General features: G+C 43.7%; 1 protein-coding gene across 7 annotated transcripts in view; it reads right to left on the reverse strand.

The window, feature by feature from the left end:
* The window catches only part of LOC121567416 (spectrin beta chain, non-erythrocytic 4-like), a 77,033-nt gene that overhangs the window by 19,676 nt on the left and 35,553 nt on the right, over window positions 1-21,804 (reverse strand). For 6 of the 7 annotated variants that reach the window (XM_041877441.2, XM_045220836.1, XM_045220835.1 and 3 more), the window contains exons 17-19: window positions 19,513-19,715; window positions 16,933-17,023; window positions 13,644-13,790 (exon numbers count right to left, since the gene is read on the reverse strand). In XM_041877441.2, coding sequence (XP_041733375.2) covers window positions 13,644-13,790; window positions 16,933-17,023; window positions 19,513-19,715 — 441 coding nt within the window. Of the gene's footprint in view, window positions 1-13,643; window positions 13,791-14,518; window positions 14,823-16,932; window positions 17,024-19,512; window positions 19,716-21,804 lie in introns of those variants that run through there. The other variant, XM_045220837.1, reaches the window with a different exon arrangement.

Raw genomic sequence — 21,804 nt, forward strand, 5'->3', positions numbered from 1 at the left:
GCCCAGAACTATACATCAGGACCTGGTCAATGACCTGAAGAGAGCTGGGACCACAGTCTCAAAGAAAACCATTAGTAACACACTACGCCGTCATGGATTAAAATCCTGCAGCGCACGCAAGGTCCCCCTGCTCAAGCCAGCGCATGTCCAGGCCCGTCTGAAGTTTGCCAATGACCATCTGGATGATCCAGAGGAGGAATGGGAGAAGGTCATGTGGTCTGATGAGCTTTTTGGTCTAAACTCCTTCCCTCAGTAAGAGCATTGAAGATGGGTCGTGGCTGGGTCTTCCAGCATGACAACGACCTGAAACAAACAGCCAGGGCAACTAAGGAGTGGCTCCGTAAGAAGCATCTCAAGGTCCTGGTGTGGCCTAGCCAGTCTCCAGACCGGAACCCAATAGAACATTTTTGGAGGGAGCTGAAAGTCCGTATTGCAGAGCGACAGCCCCGAAACCTGAAGGATCTGGAGAAGGTCTGTATGGAGGAGTGGGCCAAAATCCCTGCTGCAGTGTGTGCAAACCTGGTCAAGACCTACAGGAAACGTATGATCTCTGTAATTGCAAACAAAGGTTTCTGTACCAAATATTAAGTTCTGCTTTTCTGATGTATCAAATACTTATGTCATGCAATAAAATGCAAATAATTACTTAAAAATCATACAATGTGATTTTCTGGATTTTTGTTTTAGATTCCGTATCTCACAGTTGAAGTGTACCTATGATAAAAATTACAGACCTCTACATGCTTTGTAAGTAGGAAAACCTGCAAAATCGGCAGTGTATCAAATATTTGTTCTCCCCACTGTATCTCTATTGTATATTCCAGTTGGGAGGACATTTGCTTTGCTACTGTACTTAACGGCTGCACCTTCAGTGGAGCATCCTCTTCCCTCTGATCCGTCTCTCTCTGTCTTCTCATGATCAGCCCACACTAAGGATGTCCTCATTTGGAGACCACACCACAGCTGTGCTGTGAAGGGACACACTCCCAACAGGGCCAAAATAACTCAGCATGCATATGTTGCTTTTTTGATCTCCAGATGAGTGGGGCAGCAACGGTATTCTACTACATAGACATTAGCAGTATAATGTTAAAAACAAGTTACTAGTAACCAAAGCGCAGGGAAAAGGAGAATTACCATAATGACCGCAGAAATAACAGATGGCAATGGAAAAGATTATCATCACTATGTGATCATGTATGCAATATCAAACATCTGTTACATAAAGTGTGGCAATTGCTCTTTGGGCTCTATTTTCGGCTGCCATTAAGGCGTTGCTAGTGTCAAATGCATTCTGCCTAAGAGCCCTTAGGCCTACGTGTGCATATATTGCCTTATGCTCATGGAACGAGAGATTCGATTTATGATATCATCATGGGTTAATGGTGAGAACGTACACGGCTCGAATGCAATGCAAATTTGTCTGCTATTTCTGGAGAAGTGCAAATATCATCATGGTTCCATTATGTTTTTTTAATGTTTTTTTATTTTTATTTTTTAGGGGGCAGATCAGCTTTAATATTGCAGATAGATTGTAACTTCCATCAATGTAATTGTCTGCATCACTTCCAATCCCCCATTTGGTTTTTTTTTCTCGCAAATATATATATACATACACATACATACGCAGTCAATTTTACAATAATTATCTTTTGTTTGTTTTTACTCCTGAACTTCCTCTACCCTCAACCTCTCTGATCATTTCCATGACGTTTATAAAACATTACATTTGGGAGCAGTATAACGGTGATTAGACATTCCCCCCTTCTTTTTATATTGGAGCTTTATCCATCTCCTGTGAAAAGTTTGGATGTGCGTAAAACCCTCCGTAGTCTAAGTTAGCTTCTCTGTATTATACGCCCACGGGGAGCAATTATAGTGACTGTAACTGTATTTAGAGATAGCCTATTTAAAACAAGTTGTGGTTTTGTTTTATTAGAATTTGATTAGAACTATACACTGTCTTTTTAGGCCTAGTGAATTTAATCTTACTTATTGACCATGTTTGGCATGTCCATGTCCAGACTGCAATTTACAGTAGGCCTAGCCCCTATATCAGTGCAAATGCTATAGCCTATTAAATATATATATATATATATATATATATGTTTTAAGTGAGAAGTAAGCATTGGTCTGAAGCCGAAAATTAATTAAATTCACATGAGCACCACAATACGTACTTCACCCATGCTCTACCAAGGTTTTCCAGCACACAACTTTGACCTACTACAGTAGCTACAATACCTTCAGAAAGTATTCGTAGCCCTTGACCTAGTCCACATTTTGTTGTGTTACAGCCTGAGAAACCTGCACACTGCTCTTGGTAGTATCACTGCTCTTTAATAAGCTTTAGGTGTTGTGTTACAGCCTGAATTTAAAACAGATTAAATTGTTTTTTTCTCACCCCTCTACACACAATACCCCATAAAGACAAAGTGAAAACATGTTTTAAGACATTTTAGTAAATGTATTGAAAATGAAATACAGAAATATCTCATTCACTTACAGTACCAGTCAAATATTTGGACACACCTACTCATTCCAGGGTTTGTCTTTATTTGTACTATTTTCTACATTGTAGAATAATAGTGCAGACATCAAAACTCTGAAATAACACATATTGAATCATGTAGTTACCAAAAAAGTGTTAAATCAAAATATATTTTATATTTGAGATTCTTCAAAGTAGCTACCCTTTGCCTTGATGACAGCTTTGCACATTCTTGGCATTCTCTCGACCAGCTTAATGAGGAATGCTTTTCCAACAGTCTTGAAGGAGTTCCCACATATGCTGAGCACTTGTTGGCTGCTTTTCCTTCACTCTGCGGTCCAACTCATCCCAAACCATCTCAATTGGGTTGAGGTGAAGTGATTGTGGAGGCCAGGTCATCTGATGCAGCACTCAATCACTCTCCTTGGTCAAATAGCCCTTACACAGCCTGGAGGTGTGTTTTGGGTTATTGTCCTGTTGAAAAACAAAGGATAGTCCCACTAAGCCCAAACCAGATGGGATGGCATATCGCTGCAGAATGCTGTGGTAGCCATGCTGGTTAAGTGTGCCTTGAATTCTAAATAAATCACTGACAGTGTCACCAGCAAAGCACCCCCACACCATCACACCTCCTCCTTCATGCTTCACGGTGGGAACCACACATGCAGGGATCATCTGTTCACCTACTCTGCGTCTCACAAAGACACAGCGGTTGGAAGCATAAATCTCACATTTGGACTCATCAGACCAAAGGACAGATTTCCACCTGTCTAATGTCCATTGCTCGTGTTTCTTGGCCCAAGCAAGTCTCTTCTTCTTATTGGTGTCCTTTAGTAGTGGTTTCTTTGCAGCAATTCGACCATGAAGGCCTGATTCATGCAGTCTCCTCTGGACAGTTGATGTTGAGATGTGTCTGTTACTTGAACTCTGTGAAGCATCTATTTTGGCTGCAATCTTATCTTCTGCAGCAGAGGTAACTCTGGGTCTTCCTTTACTGTGGCGGTCATCATGAGAGCCAGTTTCGGGAATATGTTCCGGGATTCTTCAGATAGCATTGAGGAGTACACCACATCAGTCACTGGCCTCATCAATAAGTGCATCGATGACGTCATCCCCACAGTGAACGTACGTACATACCCCAACCAGAAGCCATGGATTACAGGCAACATCCGCACTGAGCTAAAGGGTAAAGCTGCCGCTTTCAAGGAGCGGGACTCTAACCCGGAAGCTTATAAGAAATCCCGCTATGCCCTCCGACGAACCATCAAACAGGCAAAGAGTCAATACAGGACTAAGATTGAATCGTACTACACCGGCTCTGATGCTCGTCGGTTGTGGCAGGGCTTGAAAACTATTACAGACTACAAAGGGAAGCACAGCCGTGAACTGCCCAGTGACACAAGCCTACCAGACGAGCTAAATCACCTCTATGCTCACTTCGAGGCAAGCAACACTGAAGCATGCATGAGAGCATCAGCTGTTCCGGATGACTATGTGATCACGCTCTCTGTAGCCGATGTGAGTAAGACTTTTAAGCAGGTCAACATTCACAAGGCCGCAGGGCCAGACAGATTACCAGGACGTGTACTCCGAGCATGTGCTGACCAACTGGCAAGTGTCTTCACTGACATTTTCAACATGTCCCTGTCTGAGTCCGTAATACCAACATGTTTCAAGCAGACCAACATAGTCCCTGTGCGCAAGGACACTAAGATAACCTGCCTAAATGACTACCGACCCGTAGCACTCACGTCTGTAGCCATGAAGTGCTTTGAAAGGCTGGTCATGGCTCACATCAACACCATTATCCCAGAAACCCTAGACCCACTCCAATTTGCATACCGCCCCAACAGATCCACAGATGATGCAATCTCTATTGCACTCCACACTGCCCTTTCCCACCTGGACAAGAGGAACACCTACGTGAGAATGCTATTCATTGACTATAGCTCAGCATTCAACACCATAGTGCCCTCAAAGCTCATCACTAAGCTGAAGATCCTGGGACTAAACACCTCCCTCTGCAACTGGATCCTAGACTTCCTGACGGGCCGCCCCCAGGTGGTAAGGGTAGGTAACAACACGTCTGCCACGCTAATCCTCAACACGGGGGCCCCTCAGGGGTGCGTGCTCAGTCCCCTCCTGTACTCCCTGTTCACCCATGACTGCATGGCCAAGCACGACTCCAACACCATCATTAAGTTTGCCGACGACACAACAGTGGTAGGCCTGATCACCGGCAAAGATGAGACAGCCTATAGGGAGGAGGTCAGAGACCTGGCCGTGTGGTGCCAGGATAACAACCTCTCCCTCAACGTGATCAAGACAAAGGAGATGATTGTGGACTACAGGAAAAAAAAGAGGACTGAGCATGCCCCCATTCTCATCGACGGGGCTGTAGTGGAACAGGTTGAGAGCTTCAAGTTCCTTGGTGTCCACATCACCAACAAACTATCATGGTCCAAACACACCAAGACAGTCATGAAGAGGGCACGACAAAACCTATTCCCCTTCAGGAGACTGAAAAGATTTGGCATGGGGTCCTCAGATCCTCAAAAAGGTATACAGCTGCACCATCGAGAGCATCCTGATTGGTTGCATCACCGTCTGGTATGGCAACTGCTCGGCCTCCGACCGCAAGGCACTACAGAAGGTAGTGCGTACGGCCCAGTGCATCACTGGGGTCAAGCTTCCTGCCATCCAGGACCTCTATACCAGGCGGTGTCAGAGGAAGGCCCTAAAAATTGTCAAAGACTCAAGCCACCCTAGTCATAGACTGTTCTCTCTGCTATCGCACGGCAAGCGGTACCGGAACGCCAAGTCTAGGTCCAAAAGGCTTCTCAACAGCTTCTACCCCCAAGCCATAAGACTCCTGAACAGTTAAACATTGGCTACCCGGACTATTTGATTTGATTTGGTCATAGCGCTTGATGGTTTTTGCAACTGCACTTGAATAAACTTTTTCCGGATTGACTGATCTTCATGTCTTAAAGTAATGATGGACTGTTGTTTCTCTTTGCTTATTTGAGCTGTTCTTGCTATAATATGGACTTGGTATTTTACCAAATAGGGCTATCTTCTGTATACCACCCCTACCTTGTCACAACACAACTGATTGACTCAAACGCATTAAGAAGGAAAGAAATACCACAAATTAACTTTTAAGAAGGCACACATGTTAATTGACATGCATTCCAGGTGACTACCTCATGAAGCTGGTTGAGAGAATGCCAAGAGTGTGTAAAGCTGTCATCAAGGCAAAGGGTGGCTACATTGAAGAATCTCAAATATAAAATATATTTTGATTTGTTTAAAATAAAATTGGTTACTACATGATTCCATATGTGTTATTTCATAGTTTTGATGTCTTCACTATTATTCTACAATGTAGTAAAATAGTAAAAAAATAAAAATAAAGACAAACCCTGGAATGAGTAGGTGTGTCAGGACCTGAGTCAATACATATTAGAATCACCATTGGCAATGATTGCAGATGTGAGTCTTTCTGGGCAAGTCTTTGCACACCTGGATTGTGCAATATTTGCACATTATTCTTTTTAAGATTCTTCAAGCTCTGTCAAGTTGGTCGTTGATCATTTTAGACAGCAAGTCTTGCGTTAGATTTCTATGACAATTTAAGTCAAAACTGTAACTAGGCCACTCAAGAATATTCAATGTCGTCTTGGTAAGGAACTCCAGTGTATATTTGGCCTTGTGTTTTAGGTTATTGTCCTGTTGAAAGGTGAATTTGTCTCCCAGTGTCTGTTGGAAAGCAGACTGAACCAGGTTTTCCTCTAGGATTTTACCTGTGCTTAGCTCTATTCCATTTATTTTTATCCTAAAAAATAAAATAAAAGCTTCCTTCTTTGCACTCTGTTATGTAGCCCCGTGTAGCTCAGTTGGTAGAGCATGGCGCTTGCAACACCAGGGTTGTGGGTTCGATTCCCACGGGGGGCCAGTATGAAAAAATTTAATAAAAATGTATGCTATCAGTACCTGTAAGTCGCTCTGGCTAAGAGCGTCTAGTAAATGACTAAAATGTAGGTTAGTATTGTGAAGTAACTACAATGTTGTTGATCCATCCTCAGTTTTCTCCTATCACAACCGTTTAAACTGTTATATATTCCCCATTGGCCTCATGGTGAAAACCCTGAGCATTTTCCTTCCTCTCCGGCAACTGAGTAAGTAAGGAAGCCTGTATCTTTGTAGTGACTGGGTGTATTGATACACCATCCAAAGTATAATTAATACCATATTCAAGGGGATATTCAATGCCTGCTTTTTTTACCCATCTACCAAGATCTGCCCTTCTTTGCGAGGCATTGGAAAACCTCCCTGGTCTTTGTGGTTGAATCTGTGTTTGAAATTCATTGCTTGACTGAGGGACCTTACAGATAATTGTACAGTATGTGTGGGGTAAAGAGATGAGGTAGTCAATTAAAAGAGAGTCCATGCAACTTATTATGTGACTTGTTAAGCACATTTTTACTCCTGAACGTATTTAGGCTTGCCATAACAAAAGGGTTGAATACTTATTGACTTTCATTTTTAATTAATGTGTAAAAATGTTTTAAAACATAATTCCACTTTGACATTATGGGGTATTGTGTCTAGTGCCAGTGACACAAAATCTAAATGTAATCAATTTTAAATTCAGGCTGTAACACAACAACATGTGGAAAAAGTCAATGGGTGTGAATACTTTCTGAAGGAACTGTATGTTGGCCTATTGTACTTCCAACAATGTGTATGCAGGTTGCTTAGGATTCCAACCTTCTCAAACAGCCTAATTCATACTCATAGAGGAGGTGATCCCACAATAATGGGATGTTTTTGTTAATTTCTCTTGGTTGTAAAAATTCATTTTATCACATAGCTAACTAAGTTAGCAAGCATGGCATTTTCTTTTGACAGCGCGCAGGTCGCGCAAGCAAGCAATGATCATTATGATGTTATTATTTTACCTGGATGCTTCATGTGCAACCTGCACCCCTGCTACTTTTTACTTGTGGATGGCGACTTCAGGTTTTCGGGAACACATTTAAAAGTAACTTGACACTGTGTTAATGCATAAAGTAAGGGATAGAATTTGCTCTGGATCTTCTATCAGCGACACATCTGTTCTGGTGTATGCATGTATTATAAATTAGCAGCGTGGCAGTTTTCCCAAAGTCCCCAAAGTTTGGTGTATCTAACTGCCTATAATAGCAGCCAAGGACATACGCTAGCTTATTTGTTTGTGCTCTGATTCCACGCAAGTGTCCAGGTCAGCAGTTTATACATTTCGCTACACCCGCAATAACATCTGCTAAATATGTGACCAATAAAATGTTATTTTATTTTATTTGGACTTCAGCCATATGGAACACCTCTCATAGCACAATATACCTAGCTTGCCAGCTACCTTCTTTTTGCTTCTCCAACTGGTTTTAGTTAGCTAGCTACAGCTGCTAGCCTTATACTAGCTAGCTGCTAGTGTTGTGAATTGAATAAAAAATGTTGCACCTAAAAATGTATTCAGTCTAAATAGATTTAAGTCTAATGGTCACCTTATGGACGATGTAGCCTCGTTTTAATGCGACGTCTAGAATTTGAGCTAGGTTTGGGCAAAACATTGTCTGACGACCCTAATGCTAAAGACCCTGTCAAAAATCCGGTATCGTGGTTCTTGGATCATGACGAGAGGTGGAGATGGTGTTAAGTACCTCCAATGAAGTTTATTCGTGATTTTTCATCGACATTGGTGTCATATTGGCTTACACATGATGGTTGGGAGATTTGAATTGAACATTGAGCTTCAACCAATGCATACTATAGTCGTGCCAACCATCAATGTATTTCCATATTAAAGCATTGCAATTAGAATAATGTAGACTGCAAACATGTAAAAAATATTTAGCATATATAGGGCAGGCTATTTAACGAACTAGGCTATAATGGACTAACATTCGAATTGGAGTTGATGACAACGCTCTGATTGGCCAGTGAGGGGCCAAGCTTCGACAAACCCACAACTTGATTATTCATCAAAACCCAACCCTTTCGCGCCGCCACCAGCTACTGCGCCCATAATTCTGGTTGTGAAAATGGCAAAAATATTTCTGACACACCCCGAACCAATAACACTACCGCCAGCGCTAAGATTTACCATTGCTTTAGGTTTGTCAAACTAGAGCCCTTTATGTTCACGTATTTATTGATTATAAAGTATAACTACAATGTGAGCATGTTTGACAAATGAAACGTTAAGGTTAATCTAAAGAAATGTAAACGATTACAATGGGTTTTCTCGTTGATTGAAGAAGGTTCTGTTCATTTCCTGGTCTGAGAATTGATGGGCAAATGGGCGTGTTCCACAGCACGGTTAATGGTACAGTTAATGCAGAAGTAGCTTATCCCAGGGGGACGTACATGTTTTATCTCCCAGATTGTGTTTATGCTCTAAAGCATGGAATAGCACCTGTATTGCAGTGTGTGTTAGGAAAATACTTATACGTTTGTTAACTGAACATGTTGTTTGGTATTTCATGTCTTGTGATTGATAATTGATCATGATGTCAATTGGGTTGTTCTCATTGGTCAGATGCATTATGGGTAGTGTTATTTAAAACCCTGTCATTTCTCTTGTTAGAGGGAGAGAAGGGGGTAAAGTTGGGCTCGATTTAGTTTATGTTCCTTGTGTTGCAACGTCCAGTTGATTATTTTTGTATATGTTGAACAGTCGCTGGCTAAGTCTTCACTTGCAAATAAAAAGCCTCAATCTGGCAAGAAAAATCAGATCTGAATGATTGCCTCGTCACTGTTAAAATCCTACCGCTGGGTCGACTTTACAAGCCTACATGATACACTTGGCATTCCGTAATATTGTAGCACAGTATCCTGTATTAAGAAAAGCAAAAATGTTGCCAAGATATTGTGAAGAATCGGTGCTACAGCGTTACAGCAATGTTCCACTAACCATTATGAGGACACTGTGCTAGCTGGGTATTAGCAATGTCCTGACAGTGTTGAACATGGAACTGTAAGACATAATTGTCTATCTGCCTCCCTCTACCTCCCTGCTATGAAGCTCTGTCTGTTCTCTCTCTCTGCCTGCTCTCTGCTCACTCTCCCTCTCGGCTCACACGCCCTTATATTGCAGCGACAGCAAAAACACATGGGTCAAACTCTACTCCCAAAGGGGTTAAGAAAAGAGTGTGAGTAGAATACGTGTGTGTAGAATACTAGTCGTGGGACGCCAGGGACCTAACAGAAGGAGTTGCAATCATAAAATGCAGTGCTTATGTTGTTGTTATGGCATCACTATTAATGTAGTGTCAGGGTAGCTGCTGATGATGACTACTTTTCATAATACACAACCCAAAACACACACACGCACGCACACACACTCTGAAACAAAAGCAAGAGAGTCACCTTTGTAACTTGTCCCGAAGGTCCCTTATAAAATAGTGAGGGGCCCAGGGAATAGAAAGGTGAGATTCACATACTTAATGTAGATAACGAGGCCAATGAATTATCTGAGAAATGAGGGGAAGAGGAAGTAAGGGCCCATTGGGCTTTGGGTAGCAATAGCTTTGAGAGAAACAGTGGCAGTGTCACGCCTGCTGCCCCTCTCCGGCGCTCGACGTCACTGGTCTACTAACCACCGGTCCTGGCAACCCATCATTACGCACACCTGGCAACCTTCATTACGCACACCTGCGCCTCATCATTAGGCACACCTGGACTTCATCACTTCCCTTATTACTTCCCCTTTATTTAGCCCTCTGTTGTCATCAGTCCTTAGGTGTTATTGGTTTTTCCGCTTACGACATGATGTCATCACCGTCCATGGGTTAATGGTGAGAATGTACATGGCGGCAATGAAATTATGTCTGCTATTTCCAGAGAAGTGCAAATATGATCTGTAAGATGGTTCCATGATGTTTATAAAACATTAGATTTGCGAGCAGTATAAAAGTTAGTGGACATTCCCCCCTTCTCTTTATACTGTATTGGATCTTTATCTTTTATACGTGTCCAATGTTAAAAGTTTCTGATATTTTTTTATAACCCAACCCTGATCTGTACATCTCCACAACTTTGTCCCTAACCTGTTTGGAGAGCTCCTTGGTCATGGTGCCGCTTGCTTGGTGGTGCCCCTTGCTTAATGGTGTTGCAGACTCTGGGGCCTTTCAGAACGGGTGTATTTATACTGAGATCATGTGACACTTAGATTGCACACAGGTGGACTTTATTTAACTAATTATGTGACTTCTGAAGGTCATTGGTTGCACCAGATCTTATTTAGGAGCTTCATAGCAAAGGGGATGAATACATATGCAGGCACCACTTTTCCGTTATTTATTTTTTCGAATTTCTTGAAACAAGTTATTTTTTTCATTTCACTTCACCAATCTGGACTATTTTCTTTATGTCCATTACATGAAATCCGAATAAAAATCCATTTAAATCACAGGTTGTTATGCAACAAAATAGGAAAAACACCAAGGGGGATAAATACTTTTGCAAGGCACTGTATCTGTACAGTCATACATTTTCTGATACTCTTCACACTAGCCCTTTAATACGTCACTTCCTGCTGGTTTCACTTCCTAGTTCCAGAGATATGTGGAAGGCTACCCAAAACGTTTGACCCAAGTTAAACAATTTAAAGGCAATGCTACCAAATACTAATTAAGTGTATGTAAACTTCTGACCCACTGGGAATGTGATGAAAGATATAAAAGCTTAAATAAATCATTCTCTCTAATATTATTCTGACATTTCACATTCTTAAAATAAAGTGGTGATCCTAACTGACCTAAAGACAGGGAATTTTTACTAGGATTAAATATCAGGAATTGTGAAAAACTGAGTTGAAATGTGTTTTGCTAAGGTGTATGTAAACTTCAGACTTCAACTTTATGTTCGCCCACGGCGATCTGAGTGTTGCCGTTAGAGGGAAATATATAGGCAGGTCAGGAAAATATATGAGACAGAATACCAGCGAAAACAGCCAGTATTATAAACTATTCTAATATGGTTTTATAGAAAAATGTGTGCTGTGCAAGTACAATAAAGTTTTCATCCATGAAAAAAATCATGAATGCCAAATGCGAAACCTCTCCACTGTTATTAAATTTATGGTATAGCCTACAGTATAAATATAAGCCATGCTGTGTATGTTTACATATTTCAGAATAAAGGCTACTCTTTCTAAACTACTGAGATCTTTCTAAGGCATATCTGATGTTAATGTCTCAATCTGAGAACAAAACCATGGTCATTATCCTGAATCGTTGGTCTGAGTTTGAAATTGTCAAGCAAAGATACTGTATATACATGAACCACTGTGGTTCTAAACATGAATGGATTCTGACCTAGATTCATCCATAATATAAATATAATATTTTCCAGGATACCAGGCATTCCAACCCCCAGACTCTCACACAAACACACAGAGCAGGTCACCAGTTGGCATGGCTTCAGATGAGACACACACACACACACACGGTACAGCTGTGTTACGGTGCGTTTAGGGTGCCTGTCGCAACGTGTTTCGTTTGTTTTCCCACCAATGCTATGCCGGAGCCCCGGGGGAGCAAACTGTATTTCTGTTTGGGTACACAGCATCGCTGGGAGATGTGGCTAATCATACTGTACCTAGAAATACTTTACTGTAAGAGGAGCTATATTGTTTGTCATTTTTTAGCAGACGCTCTTATCCAGAGCGACTTACAGTTAGTGAGTGCATACATTATTTTTCATACTGGCCCCCTGTGGGAATCGAACCCACAACCCTGGCGTTGCAAACGCCATGTTCTACCAACTGAGCTACATCTCTGCTGGATATTCCCTCCCCTACCCTGGGCCAATTGTGCGCCGCCCCATGGCTCTCCCGGTCGCGGCCGGCTACGACAGAGCCTGGATACGAACCAGGATCTCTAGTGGCACAGCTAGTACTGCGATGCAGTGCCTTAGACCACTGCGCCACTCGGGAGATATATACAGATAACATGCTGCCAATTATTCTACTGAGATCATAGGCATGCCCATGGGTGTGCCTCCAAGCAATCGTTCCCTTGTACAGTAGCTGCAGTAAGCACTTTCCAATAACACTCCAGTATCTATCCATGCAGATGACCTGAATTTTAATATGGATCGTACGACTTAGACTCAGCCTCGATGACGTCACTGCATTCCACTTCTGTATATACTTAGGCCTAAATGGCCTCCACGTTCGCAAATCCATTTGCACAGTGTACACATACTGACAGTGTTCAGTGAAAACGCTCACTTTTCCAATCAACTTCATTTGCATCTAGTGCAGCCCTGTTCCGGTTAGGGGGAATAGGCTTGATATAACAGGATATAATGAGCCACGTCCGAGCCAGTGGGTGTACTTGTACTACTTGCCTAAAGCAATTATCCCACTGATGTTACAGTTTGTTTCAATCTGATAGGGCAGGCAGGCCCCACAGATATGATGTGGTGATGTGACCAGTGGAGATTTCAGGCAAAGCTGTTCGTGGTGAGCTCATAGGCACATCAGGGCATCTCTGGTTTCATCAGAGCTCTTAGAGACTATTCACTGACACACTCAACCATCAACTCTCAGTGCCAGTGATTGTGCTTATATTCAACTAATGGTAAACGAAATGGCAATTCTCGTCAAGTTTATGCTTGTTGCTGTGTCACACTCGAAACAGGCTTAGAAATAATGAATTGCAAAATAAATCATATAAGAGCATATCAAATCATTACGAACCACAAATATTGCAGATAATATTGTTATTTAATAATAATAATAATAATATGCCATTTAGCAGACACTTTTATCCAAAGCGACTTACAGTCATGTGTGCATACATTTTTACGTATGGGTGGTCCCGGGGATCGAACCCACTACCCAGGCGTTACAAGCGCCATGCTCTACCAATTGATTATATACAGTATAAATGCTGGTCTGATCACATTGTAACAAGGAACTTTGTATTTTTATCCTACAAACAAAACAAATGACATTACAACAATGAGTTGACACTAACTTGCCCCCCATCCCTAACTAGTACAAACCAAAAACAGCCAGCTCAGTCTCCCCTTCCCCATTCCTAAGCATCAGCCCATGGTAGATACCCACCCCCGCCTCTGTGTACTGTACTCTACTCACCCTCTCAATCTTCTCCAGCCACTCCTTGTTCTGGGCCAGCTCGGCCATGAAGGCCTGGTGCTTCAGCCACTTCTTGTGCAGCTTCTGCGTCTCATCGCGGGACGTGTCACGAGCCATGAGCATCTTCTCTGCCACCCAGTCTCCAAGCTGAGGGACAAGGGACAGAGCTGTCAGCACAGGATGATCATCCCACTCAATGCATTTGTACTGTCATCTAGGTGGTCAATGTAGGCTACTAACAGATGTGTACAGAGTACCATAGATGCCAACATACATAGAGACACACACACACACATGCAGGCACGTGTCTGTACACACACACACACGCACACACACAATACCTGAACAAGCACAAACAGAGACGTATTCAGGCTGAACATATGACCATAGTCACGTGAAAAACTAAAAGATAAATGCACACAAAGGGTAAAAAATAAACACACATAGAAAAGAATAGAAAAGCAATCATCCAAACACATGAACACAGAAACACACACAAGGTCAAGCACATGCATATTAAACACATACAGCAGACACATGTATGCAGACACACGTGTTGTACACACACGCATACACATGGTTACAGGAATTCATTCACATGTACACAGAACACGCACAAGCACACCTCAACACAAGCAAATAATCCATTGGCACATTAGGTACAAAAGCAAGCTGACCATTACATTTAAGGCCAAACATACAAATTGACATGCAAATATCCCTGCCCATTCAACATCATCAGTACAAGCAATATAAAAATAACTATCTATCTCCTGCCTGCCACCCACATATTTCCACCCCCATCCTCTGGACTAGTCTCTCCCGTCCTCGACTGCTACTTCCCAGACATCTATCGGGAAATCTGTTCCATTTACCGGCAGGCAGCGTTTAACGGGAACGCCCCATAGAGTTGTGATGGATGGCCGTACGTATCCACATCCTCAACCTGCCCATCCAGGTAGGAATAAAGCACAAATCCTCCACAGTCAGAGAGAGAGAGAGATGCTGCAAGAATCAAAACAAACCAGCAGCAAGGCAAAGCTGCTCCTAAAAAAAAAAACGGAGGTAAGATGACGCTGAGGCTGCACTAGCCTCTCTGCTGCTGCGTTGCCGTGTTGCCGTGGCACGTTGCCGTGGCTGGTATGTTCAATCCAGAGAGAGGGAGATGGATGAGGAGGGGAGAAAAATCTCCCCAAAACAATAAAATGGCTCCAGGAGCAGGTTTGCCCCTCCCCGTGAACCCTCTCCTCTCCCTCTCATTCAGCCCCCACCTTCAGCGAACAGGCTGGTGGAGGACGGGCCTGGATTTGGAAGCATCAGCGATGGCCTGGAGGCTCAGTGGTTGTGGTTAGTGATGCTGTGAGGAGAGGGAGGGATGGGATGTGGGAGGAGGGGGCTGGCGTTTGATAGTCGAGGAGGGAGGATGGAGGTGAGAGATTCTGCTCCTCTGGCTCCTCCAAAGAAATCCAGACACGCTCGTCTCTCTTCAGAACACCTCACGACTCCTCTTTTACATTCCTATTGTCTTTCTTTTTCTCTCTCTCTCTCTCTCTCTCTCTCTGCTGCAGTCTTTGCCTCTTCCAGCAGCACGCGGCTATATTCCGGGCTGTAACAAGCCCCAGTTTCCCCAACCCTGCTACTGCTGCAGTGGCTGAGCAGAGCGAGGTAATGCACTGGATGGAGCCAGCAAGGGAGAGAGGAGGGGAGGGGGAGTGGGTGAGCAGCAGAGAGAGAGAGAGAGATCCTACGCTGTTGTGAGGCGTCACCAGGGAGAATGCTCTGCACTTGAAATTACATCATTGAGCGGAGGGGAAGGTATATCTGTGGTTTGATAGATTTACTGCTTTCCTTTCGTTTAAAGGGTCCATGGCATATTCCTCTCCAACGCCCCTGCTTTTCTCCTCAACCTCTCAGCATCCTGCTCTCTGGCGGCCAGGACCACCCCTGGATGCTGCCCTCCTGACCAGAGAGGTCAGTGGGGGTCACAGGCAGATAGCCCCCCCTGGGAGTCCAAATGAATTGGGCCCATGTGGAGACTGGGAGGCAGCAGCTTATGGGAAATATAGGAATGGCGCTCATCAAATGGACTCCAGTGTACCACTGCTATTAGAGATGATGAGCCTCTGCCTCCAGTCCACAGTCAGGTCAGATCAATGTGATGTCCCTACATGGGGGTCATCACCAGGGTGACCAGGCCTCCTCCTCCTCATGGCTCCATCTTACCATCTCACTCAAAGAATAGGTCAGATAGAGCTAAACAGGTCCATCTCATATCTATAGGCAAACTATTCCCTTTACTGTATATTGCACTTTATTTTTGGGATGCAGCCATAGACAAGTGAACTAGCAAAATCTAGAATTCTTCTAGAATTGAGGTTCAGAATGGAGCATGGTAAAAAACGACCGCTGGACATGCACCAACCCTTTCTTCTCAAGCCAGTAGAGCTTAAGCTGGAAAGTGAAGAACGCACTTCTGACTTGGTTCTGCACGTTCTTACAAACTGTCGCAGTGTGTGTCACTCTCATACATTAGGCCACACACAGGGAGGGAAAGCTTCTCACACAGATACACACTCCCTTTCCCCTGAATTAATGATGGAGGTGGTGGTGAATTATTCAATGCAGGGCAGGCAGCTCTGGGTTAGGTAGGGTAGCTCTGGGGCAGACTATGAGACCCTTTGAACAGCTGATACATCCAGGTTGGGCACTGGACACTGAATATGGCTCTCCTGACCCATAGACACACAGCACAGCTTAAACATGGCAGTCAAAGTCATGTCACAGCAAAGCATGATCTTCATTAACAACCAAATGACAACCGTATGACAAGTATCCACCGACTATCAACTAGGTCCACCTCTCTCAAGGGGTTTGCCAGAAGTTGACTGTCCAGTCAGAAAGATCCAGCAGGTCAAACAACATCCAATCACATCTATACCTCAGATGAGTCAAGTTCATCTGTCACTCCATCCCCAAGTTAAGCATCTAACACAGCAGCCGGCCGGCTCAAATCCTTCAACTTACATAAAACAAAAACAAAAAGGTCACCCCTGATATAAAGATTGAGGAAGGGATAGACCCCACCAAAGGTCTTTCAGATATCATTCAATTCCAGGTAAGCAGAGTTTTAGTATATCACTGAATCCAGCAACAAGATATCCATTTGGAGGTTTAAGCCTGACCCCCTGTGGTCCCAAGCAGAGCCTTTTTTTGAACCTTTACTACCTCCCATTGGTTATTCCATTGATATGCCAGTGTTGGTTTTGACACTATTCATGTTGTGTCCTACCTCGTGGCAGTCCTGTAGTAACCTCTGGAGCCCCCACTGGCCGTTGAGCCTCTCCAGCCACTGTTGGGCCAGTTCCCGGTTCTGGTTGCCTCTGTGGAGGAGAGAGACATAGAGCCATTCATTCACACACTGCTCAATTCATTCACACACTGCATCAATCACTCTACTGGTATCTGCAACTGTAACTCTATGATGTAGATGGATTTTGGTGCAGCACACCGAACAACAGTGAGTCCATTGTAAAGACATGAGTCGGCCAACGGTCTCATCTAAACTAGGCCCCTCCTTGCCTCACCCATCAGTATGAATTTCATGCTCTGCTGTTAAGGCAAGTATCAACAAGGGGAGTTTCTTTCAGTTGCTAGTCTCCTCTGTGTACCATTGTGTTTGTGAAGCCCACCTGCTACCAAGACCACTTCATTATCACTATAGTATAATTAACTCATATTTCAAGGATGAAGAACATTTTATATTTCAATATCCATAGTGCAATCATACAGTGCCTTCAGAAAGTATTCAGACCCCTTGATTTTTTCCACATTTTGTTACGTTACAGCCTTATTCTAAAATTGATAAAATTGTTTTTTTTCCCCCTCTTTTGCTACGAGACTCGAAATTGAGCTCAGGTGCATCCTGTTTCCATTGATCATCCTTGAGATGTTTCTACAACTTGATTGGAGTCCACCTGTGGTAAATTCAATTGATTGGACATGATTTGGAAAGGCACACACCTGTCTATATAAGGTCCCACAGTTGACAGTCCATGTCAGAGGAAGAAATTAAGCCATGAGGTCGAAGGAATTGTCCGTAGAGCTCCAAGACAGGATTGTGTCAAGGCACAGATCTGGGGAAGGGTGCACATTTTTTTTTTCAGCATTGAAGGTCCCCATGAACACAGTGGCCTCCATCATTCTTAAATGGAAGAAGTTTGGAACCACCAAGACTCTTCCTAGAGCTGGCCGGCCGGCCAACCTGAGCAATCGGGGGAGAAGGGCCTTGGTCAGGGAGGTGACCAAGAACCCGATGGTCACTCTGACAGAGCTCTAGAGTTCCTCTGTGGAGATGGGAGAACCTTCCAGATGGACAACCATCTCTGCAGCACTCCACCAATCAGGCCTTTATGGTAGAGTGGCCAGACGGAAGCCACTCCTCAGTAAAAGGCACATGACAGCCCGCTTGGAGTTTGCCAAAAGGCACCTAAAGAATCTCAGACCATGAGAAACAAGATTCTTTGGTGTGATGAAACCAAGATTTAACTCTTTGGCCTGAATGCCAAGCGTCACGTCTGGAGGAAACCTGGCACCATCCCTACGGTGAAGCATGGTGGTGGCAGCATCATGCTGAGGGGATGTTTTGCAGCAGCTGTTACGTTCGTTGTATAAAGGATTGGACCAAGGTGCAGCGTGGTATGCGTACATGTTTAATTTATTAAATAAACACTTGACAAAATAACAAAAGCAACTGAACGTGAAGTTCTAAAGGCTAACAGCAACAAGCCTAAACAGAAACAAGATCCCACAACTAAGGTAGGCAAAATGGCTACCTAAGTATGATCCCCAATCAGAGACAACGATCGACAGCTGCCTCTGATTGGGAACCACACCCGGCCAACAAAACTAGATTATATCAAAATCTAGCATTCACACCCTGACCAAACTAACTAGAGAAGTAACAGGGCTCTCAAGGTCAGGGCGTGACAGCGGCAGTGACTGGGAGACTAGTCAGGATCGAGGCAAAGATGAACGGAGCAAAATACAGAGAGCTCCTTGATGAAAGCCTGGTCCAGAGTGCTCAGGACCTCAGACTGGGGCGAAGGTTCACCTTCCAACAGGACAACGACCCTAAGCACACAGCCAGGAAAACGCAGGAGTGGCTTTGGGACAAGTTTCTGAATGTCCTTGAGTGGCCCAGCCAGAGTCCGGACTTGAACCTGATCGAAACATCTCTGGAGAGACCTGGAAATAGCTGTGCAGCGATGCTCCCCATCCAACTTGACAGAGCTTGAGAGGATCTGCAGCAAATAATGGGAGAAACTCCCCAAATACAGGTGTGCCAAGCTTGTAGCGTCATACCCAAGAAGACGCAAGGCTGTAACCACTGCCAAAGGTGCTTCAACAAAGTACTGAGTAAAGGGTCTGAATACTTATGTAAATGTAATATTCAGGGGGGGTTACATTTGCAAAAAAATCTATTTGCTGTTTTTGCTTTGTCATTATGGGGCATTGTGTGTAGATTGACGAGGGTAAAAAAACAATTTAATCAAAACAAAATTTGGAAAAAGTCAAGGGGTCTGAATACTTTCCGAATGCACTGTATATGGTATTGTGCCTCTGCCAAGTGACAAGTGACACATCTACCTATACCTCATGTGTTTCAGACTTGAGCACAGCACCCTCCCCTGTATAAATAAGGACAGGTGAATATTCAGTCATGCTGCTATATGGGTCGGACTTGCCTCGCATTTCATTTTCATGCCTCTGTGCTCTTCTATGTATAGTCAAAGATGTTTAAGAAAGATTGTAAATGGCTTTGATATACAATAGCATGGTCAGACTAGAACAATCCTATGTCGCCACCCACCTGTTAGCGAGGGTGTCCACACGTTCCTTGATGCGGTCCGAGTAGATGTTGCTCTGGCTGATGAGGCTCTCTCCGGCCTCGATGACAGCCTTGATGCGATGCAGGTTGAGCTCCATGGTGGTGGTAAAGTCCTTGTGCTTCTTGATGGCAGCCTCCACCGTCTCCACCGTGGTGGGGAGCTCAATGTGAGCCAAGGCTGACTCCTGGAGGAGGACAGGGAGAATGGACAGAGTCAGAACCACATGTCAGTGAAGAGTTTATTAATGTACAAGAGAGTAGAGGGAATACAATGAAAACTGAGAGAGAAAATGGGAATATTACTGTAGTAAGCTCTTGTGTAGTATGTGGGGAAAACCTTGCTCACAGACATGGGTATCATCTCATGGCATTTTATCAATAACTACATTAGCATGTTTAGTACATGCAAAAGCTGCAGATTCTATTTTGCTGAATGATAAATATGCTGATCTCTAAGGAAAATAATGAGGTCAGGTTTCAGTCATTATTGGCAAGGAACACGACAACGTTTTTATGATCAATGGATGGCATGAAAATAGCAGCCCTCTCAGGTTCTATTTCATACAACAAAGCTTTACCGAGATGTCTGAATTGTGACTGCTGAATTGTTGTGTTCAACACAATTACACGTAAAGTAAAGCGATAGTGTAAGGACATTCCTAAATGTATGGTCAGATACTCGTTGAGACATGCTAATGGTTGAGAGAAACATGGGTGAAAGACCAAAAACAAGTCCATGGCACCTTGTTTGACAATTATTCAAAAAGAAATCCGTTGGCCTCTTGTTCTATAGGGAATAAGGGAGAACTGGGTCTGTGGTAAAAGTCTGTTAGCAAACCAGAACAGACATGCTCTGACACACGGACAGAGAAGTCGGGGAAATGCATGCCTTTTGACATTTCAACTGGAATGGAGCACTGTTCTGCATGCAAAGACCCTGTAATGGAGTGTACTGTATAAACTGGTGTATATATTCCAGCTTGCATAGCATAACCTATAGATAGTCCATTACATACTCGCACACATGGCCCAATAAAGGAAGGTATACTGTGCATGAATATAAATGCAAAACAATGTGGCAAAAATGTTAAATGAACTATATGTTGACATTTTAACCTTATCAATTGTACTGTATAAACACCCACATATAGACAGTCAAGCCTGTGAGCCTTAATTGGCACAGTGAAGACCAAATTGCCATCACAATAGTGTGCAAGCAGATAGTTACTAGTTTTGCTGCAGGTCTGCAATGTTGCAGGTCTACGATTGGTCGTTGGTTGTGCTGTCATATCTTGCTGGGATTTCCTGCTATAGAGCCACCCATGAATTCTACATCTAGGCTAGTGATCACAGGCATATGCTGTGCTGTGTGTAACTGTAAAAGCAACCATCTGATCATTTCCACAATTACATTTTGACATTTTAGTCATTTAGCAGACGCTCTTATCCAGAGCGACTTACAGTTAGTGAGTGCATACATTATTTAATTTAATTTTTTCATACTGGCCCCCCGTGGGAAACGAACCCACAACCCTGGCGTTGCAAACACCATGCTCTACCAACTGAGCTACATCCCTGCCGGCCATTCCCTCCCCTACCCTGGACGACGCTGGGCCAATTGTGCGCCGCCCCATGGGTCTCCCGGTCGTGGCCGGCTACGACAGAGCCTGAATTCGAACCAGGATCTCTAGTGGCAGAGCTAGCACTGCGATGCAGTGCCTTAGACCACTGCGCCACTCGGGAGATAATGCCCTTTCCACACCCTTTTTGGTTCCAGGTAGAACCCTTTTTGGTTCCAGGCAGAACTTTGTGTAAAGGGTTCTCCATGGAACTCAAAAGGGTTTTACCTGGAACCAAAAACTATTCTTCAAAGGGTTCTCCTATGGGGACAGCCGAAGAACCCATTTAGGTTCTAGATAGCACCTTTTTTCTAAGAGTGCAGGCCTGGAGTTTTCACTGGCAGCATAGCAGCAAATAGAACGCTGGCCATTTCCTGCAATAGCACTAACCCTCACCGTAATATCACTGACCCTCACCGTAATAGCACTGATCCTCACCGTAATAGCACTGACCCTCACCGTAATAGCACTGACCCTCACCGTAATAGCACTGACCCTCACCGTAATAGCATTGATCCTCACCGTAATAGCACTGACCCTCACCGTAATAGCACTGACCCTCACCGTAATAGCACTGACCCTCACCGTAATAGCACTGACCCTCACCGTAATAGCACTGACCCTCACCATAATAGCACTGACCATCACCGTAATA

Source organism: Coregonus clupeaformis, chromosome 6, assembly GCF_020615455.1.
Source record: "Coregonus clupeaformis isolate EN_2021a chromosome 6, ASM2061545v1, whole genome shotgun sequence".
Lineage (NCBI taxonomy): Eukaryota > Metazoa > Chordata > Actinopteri > Salmoniformes > Salmonidae > Coregonus > Coregonus clupeaformis.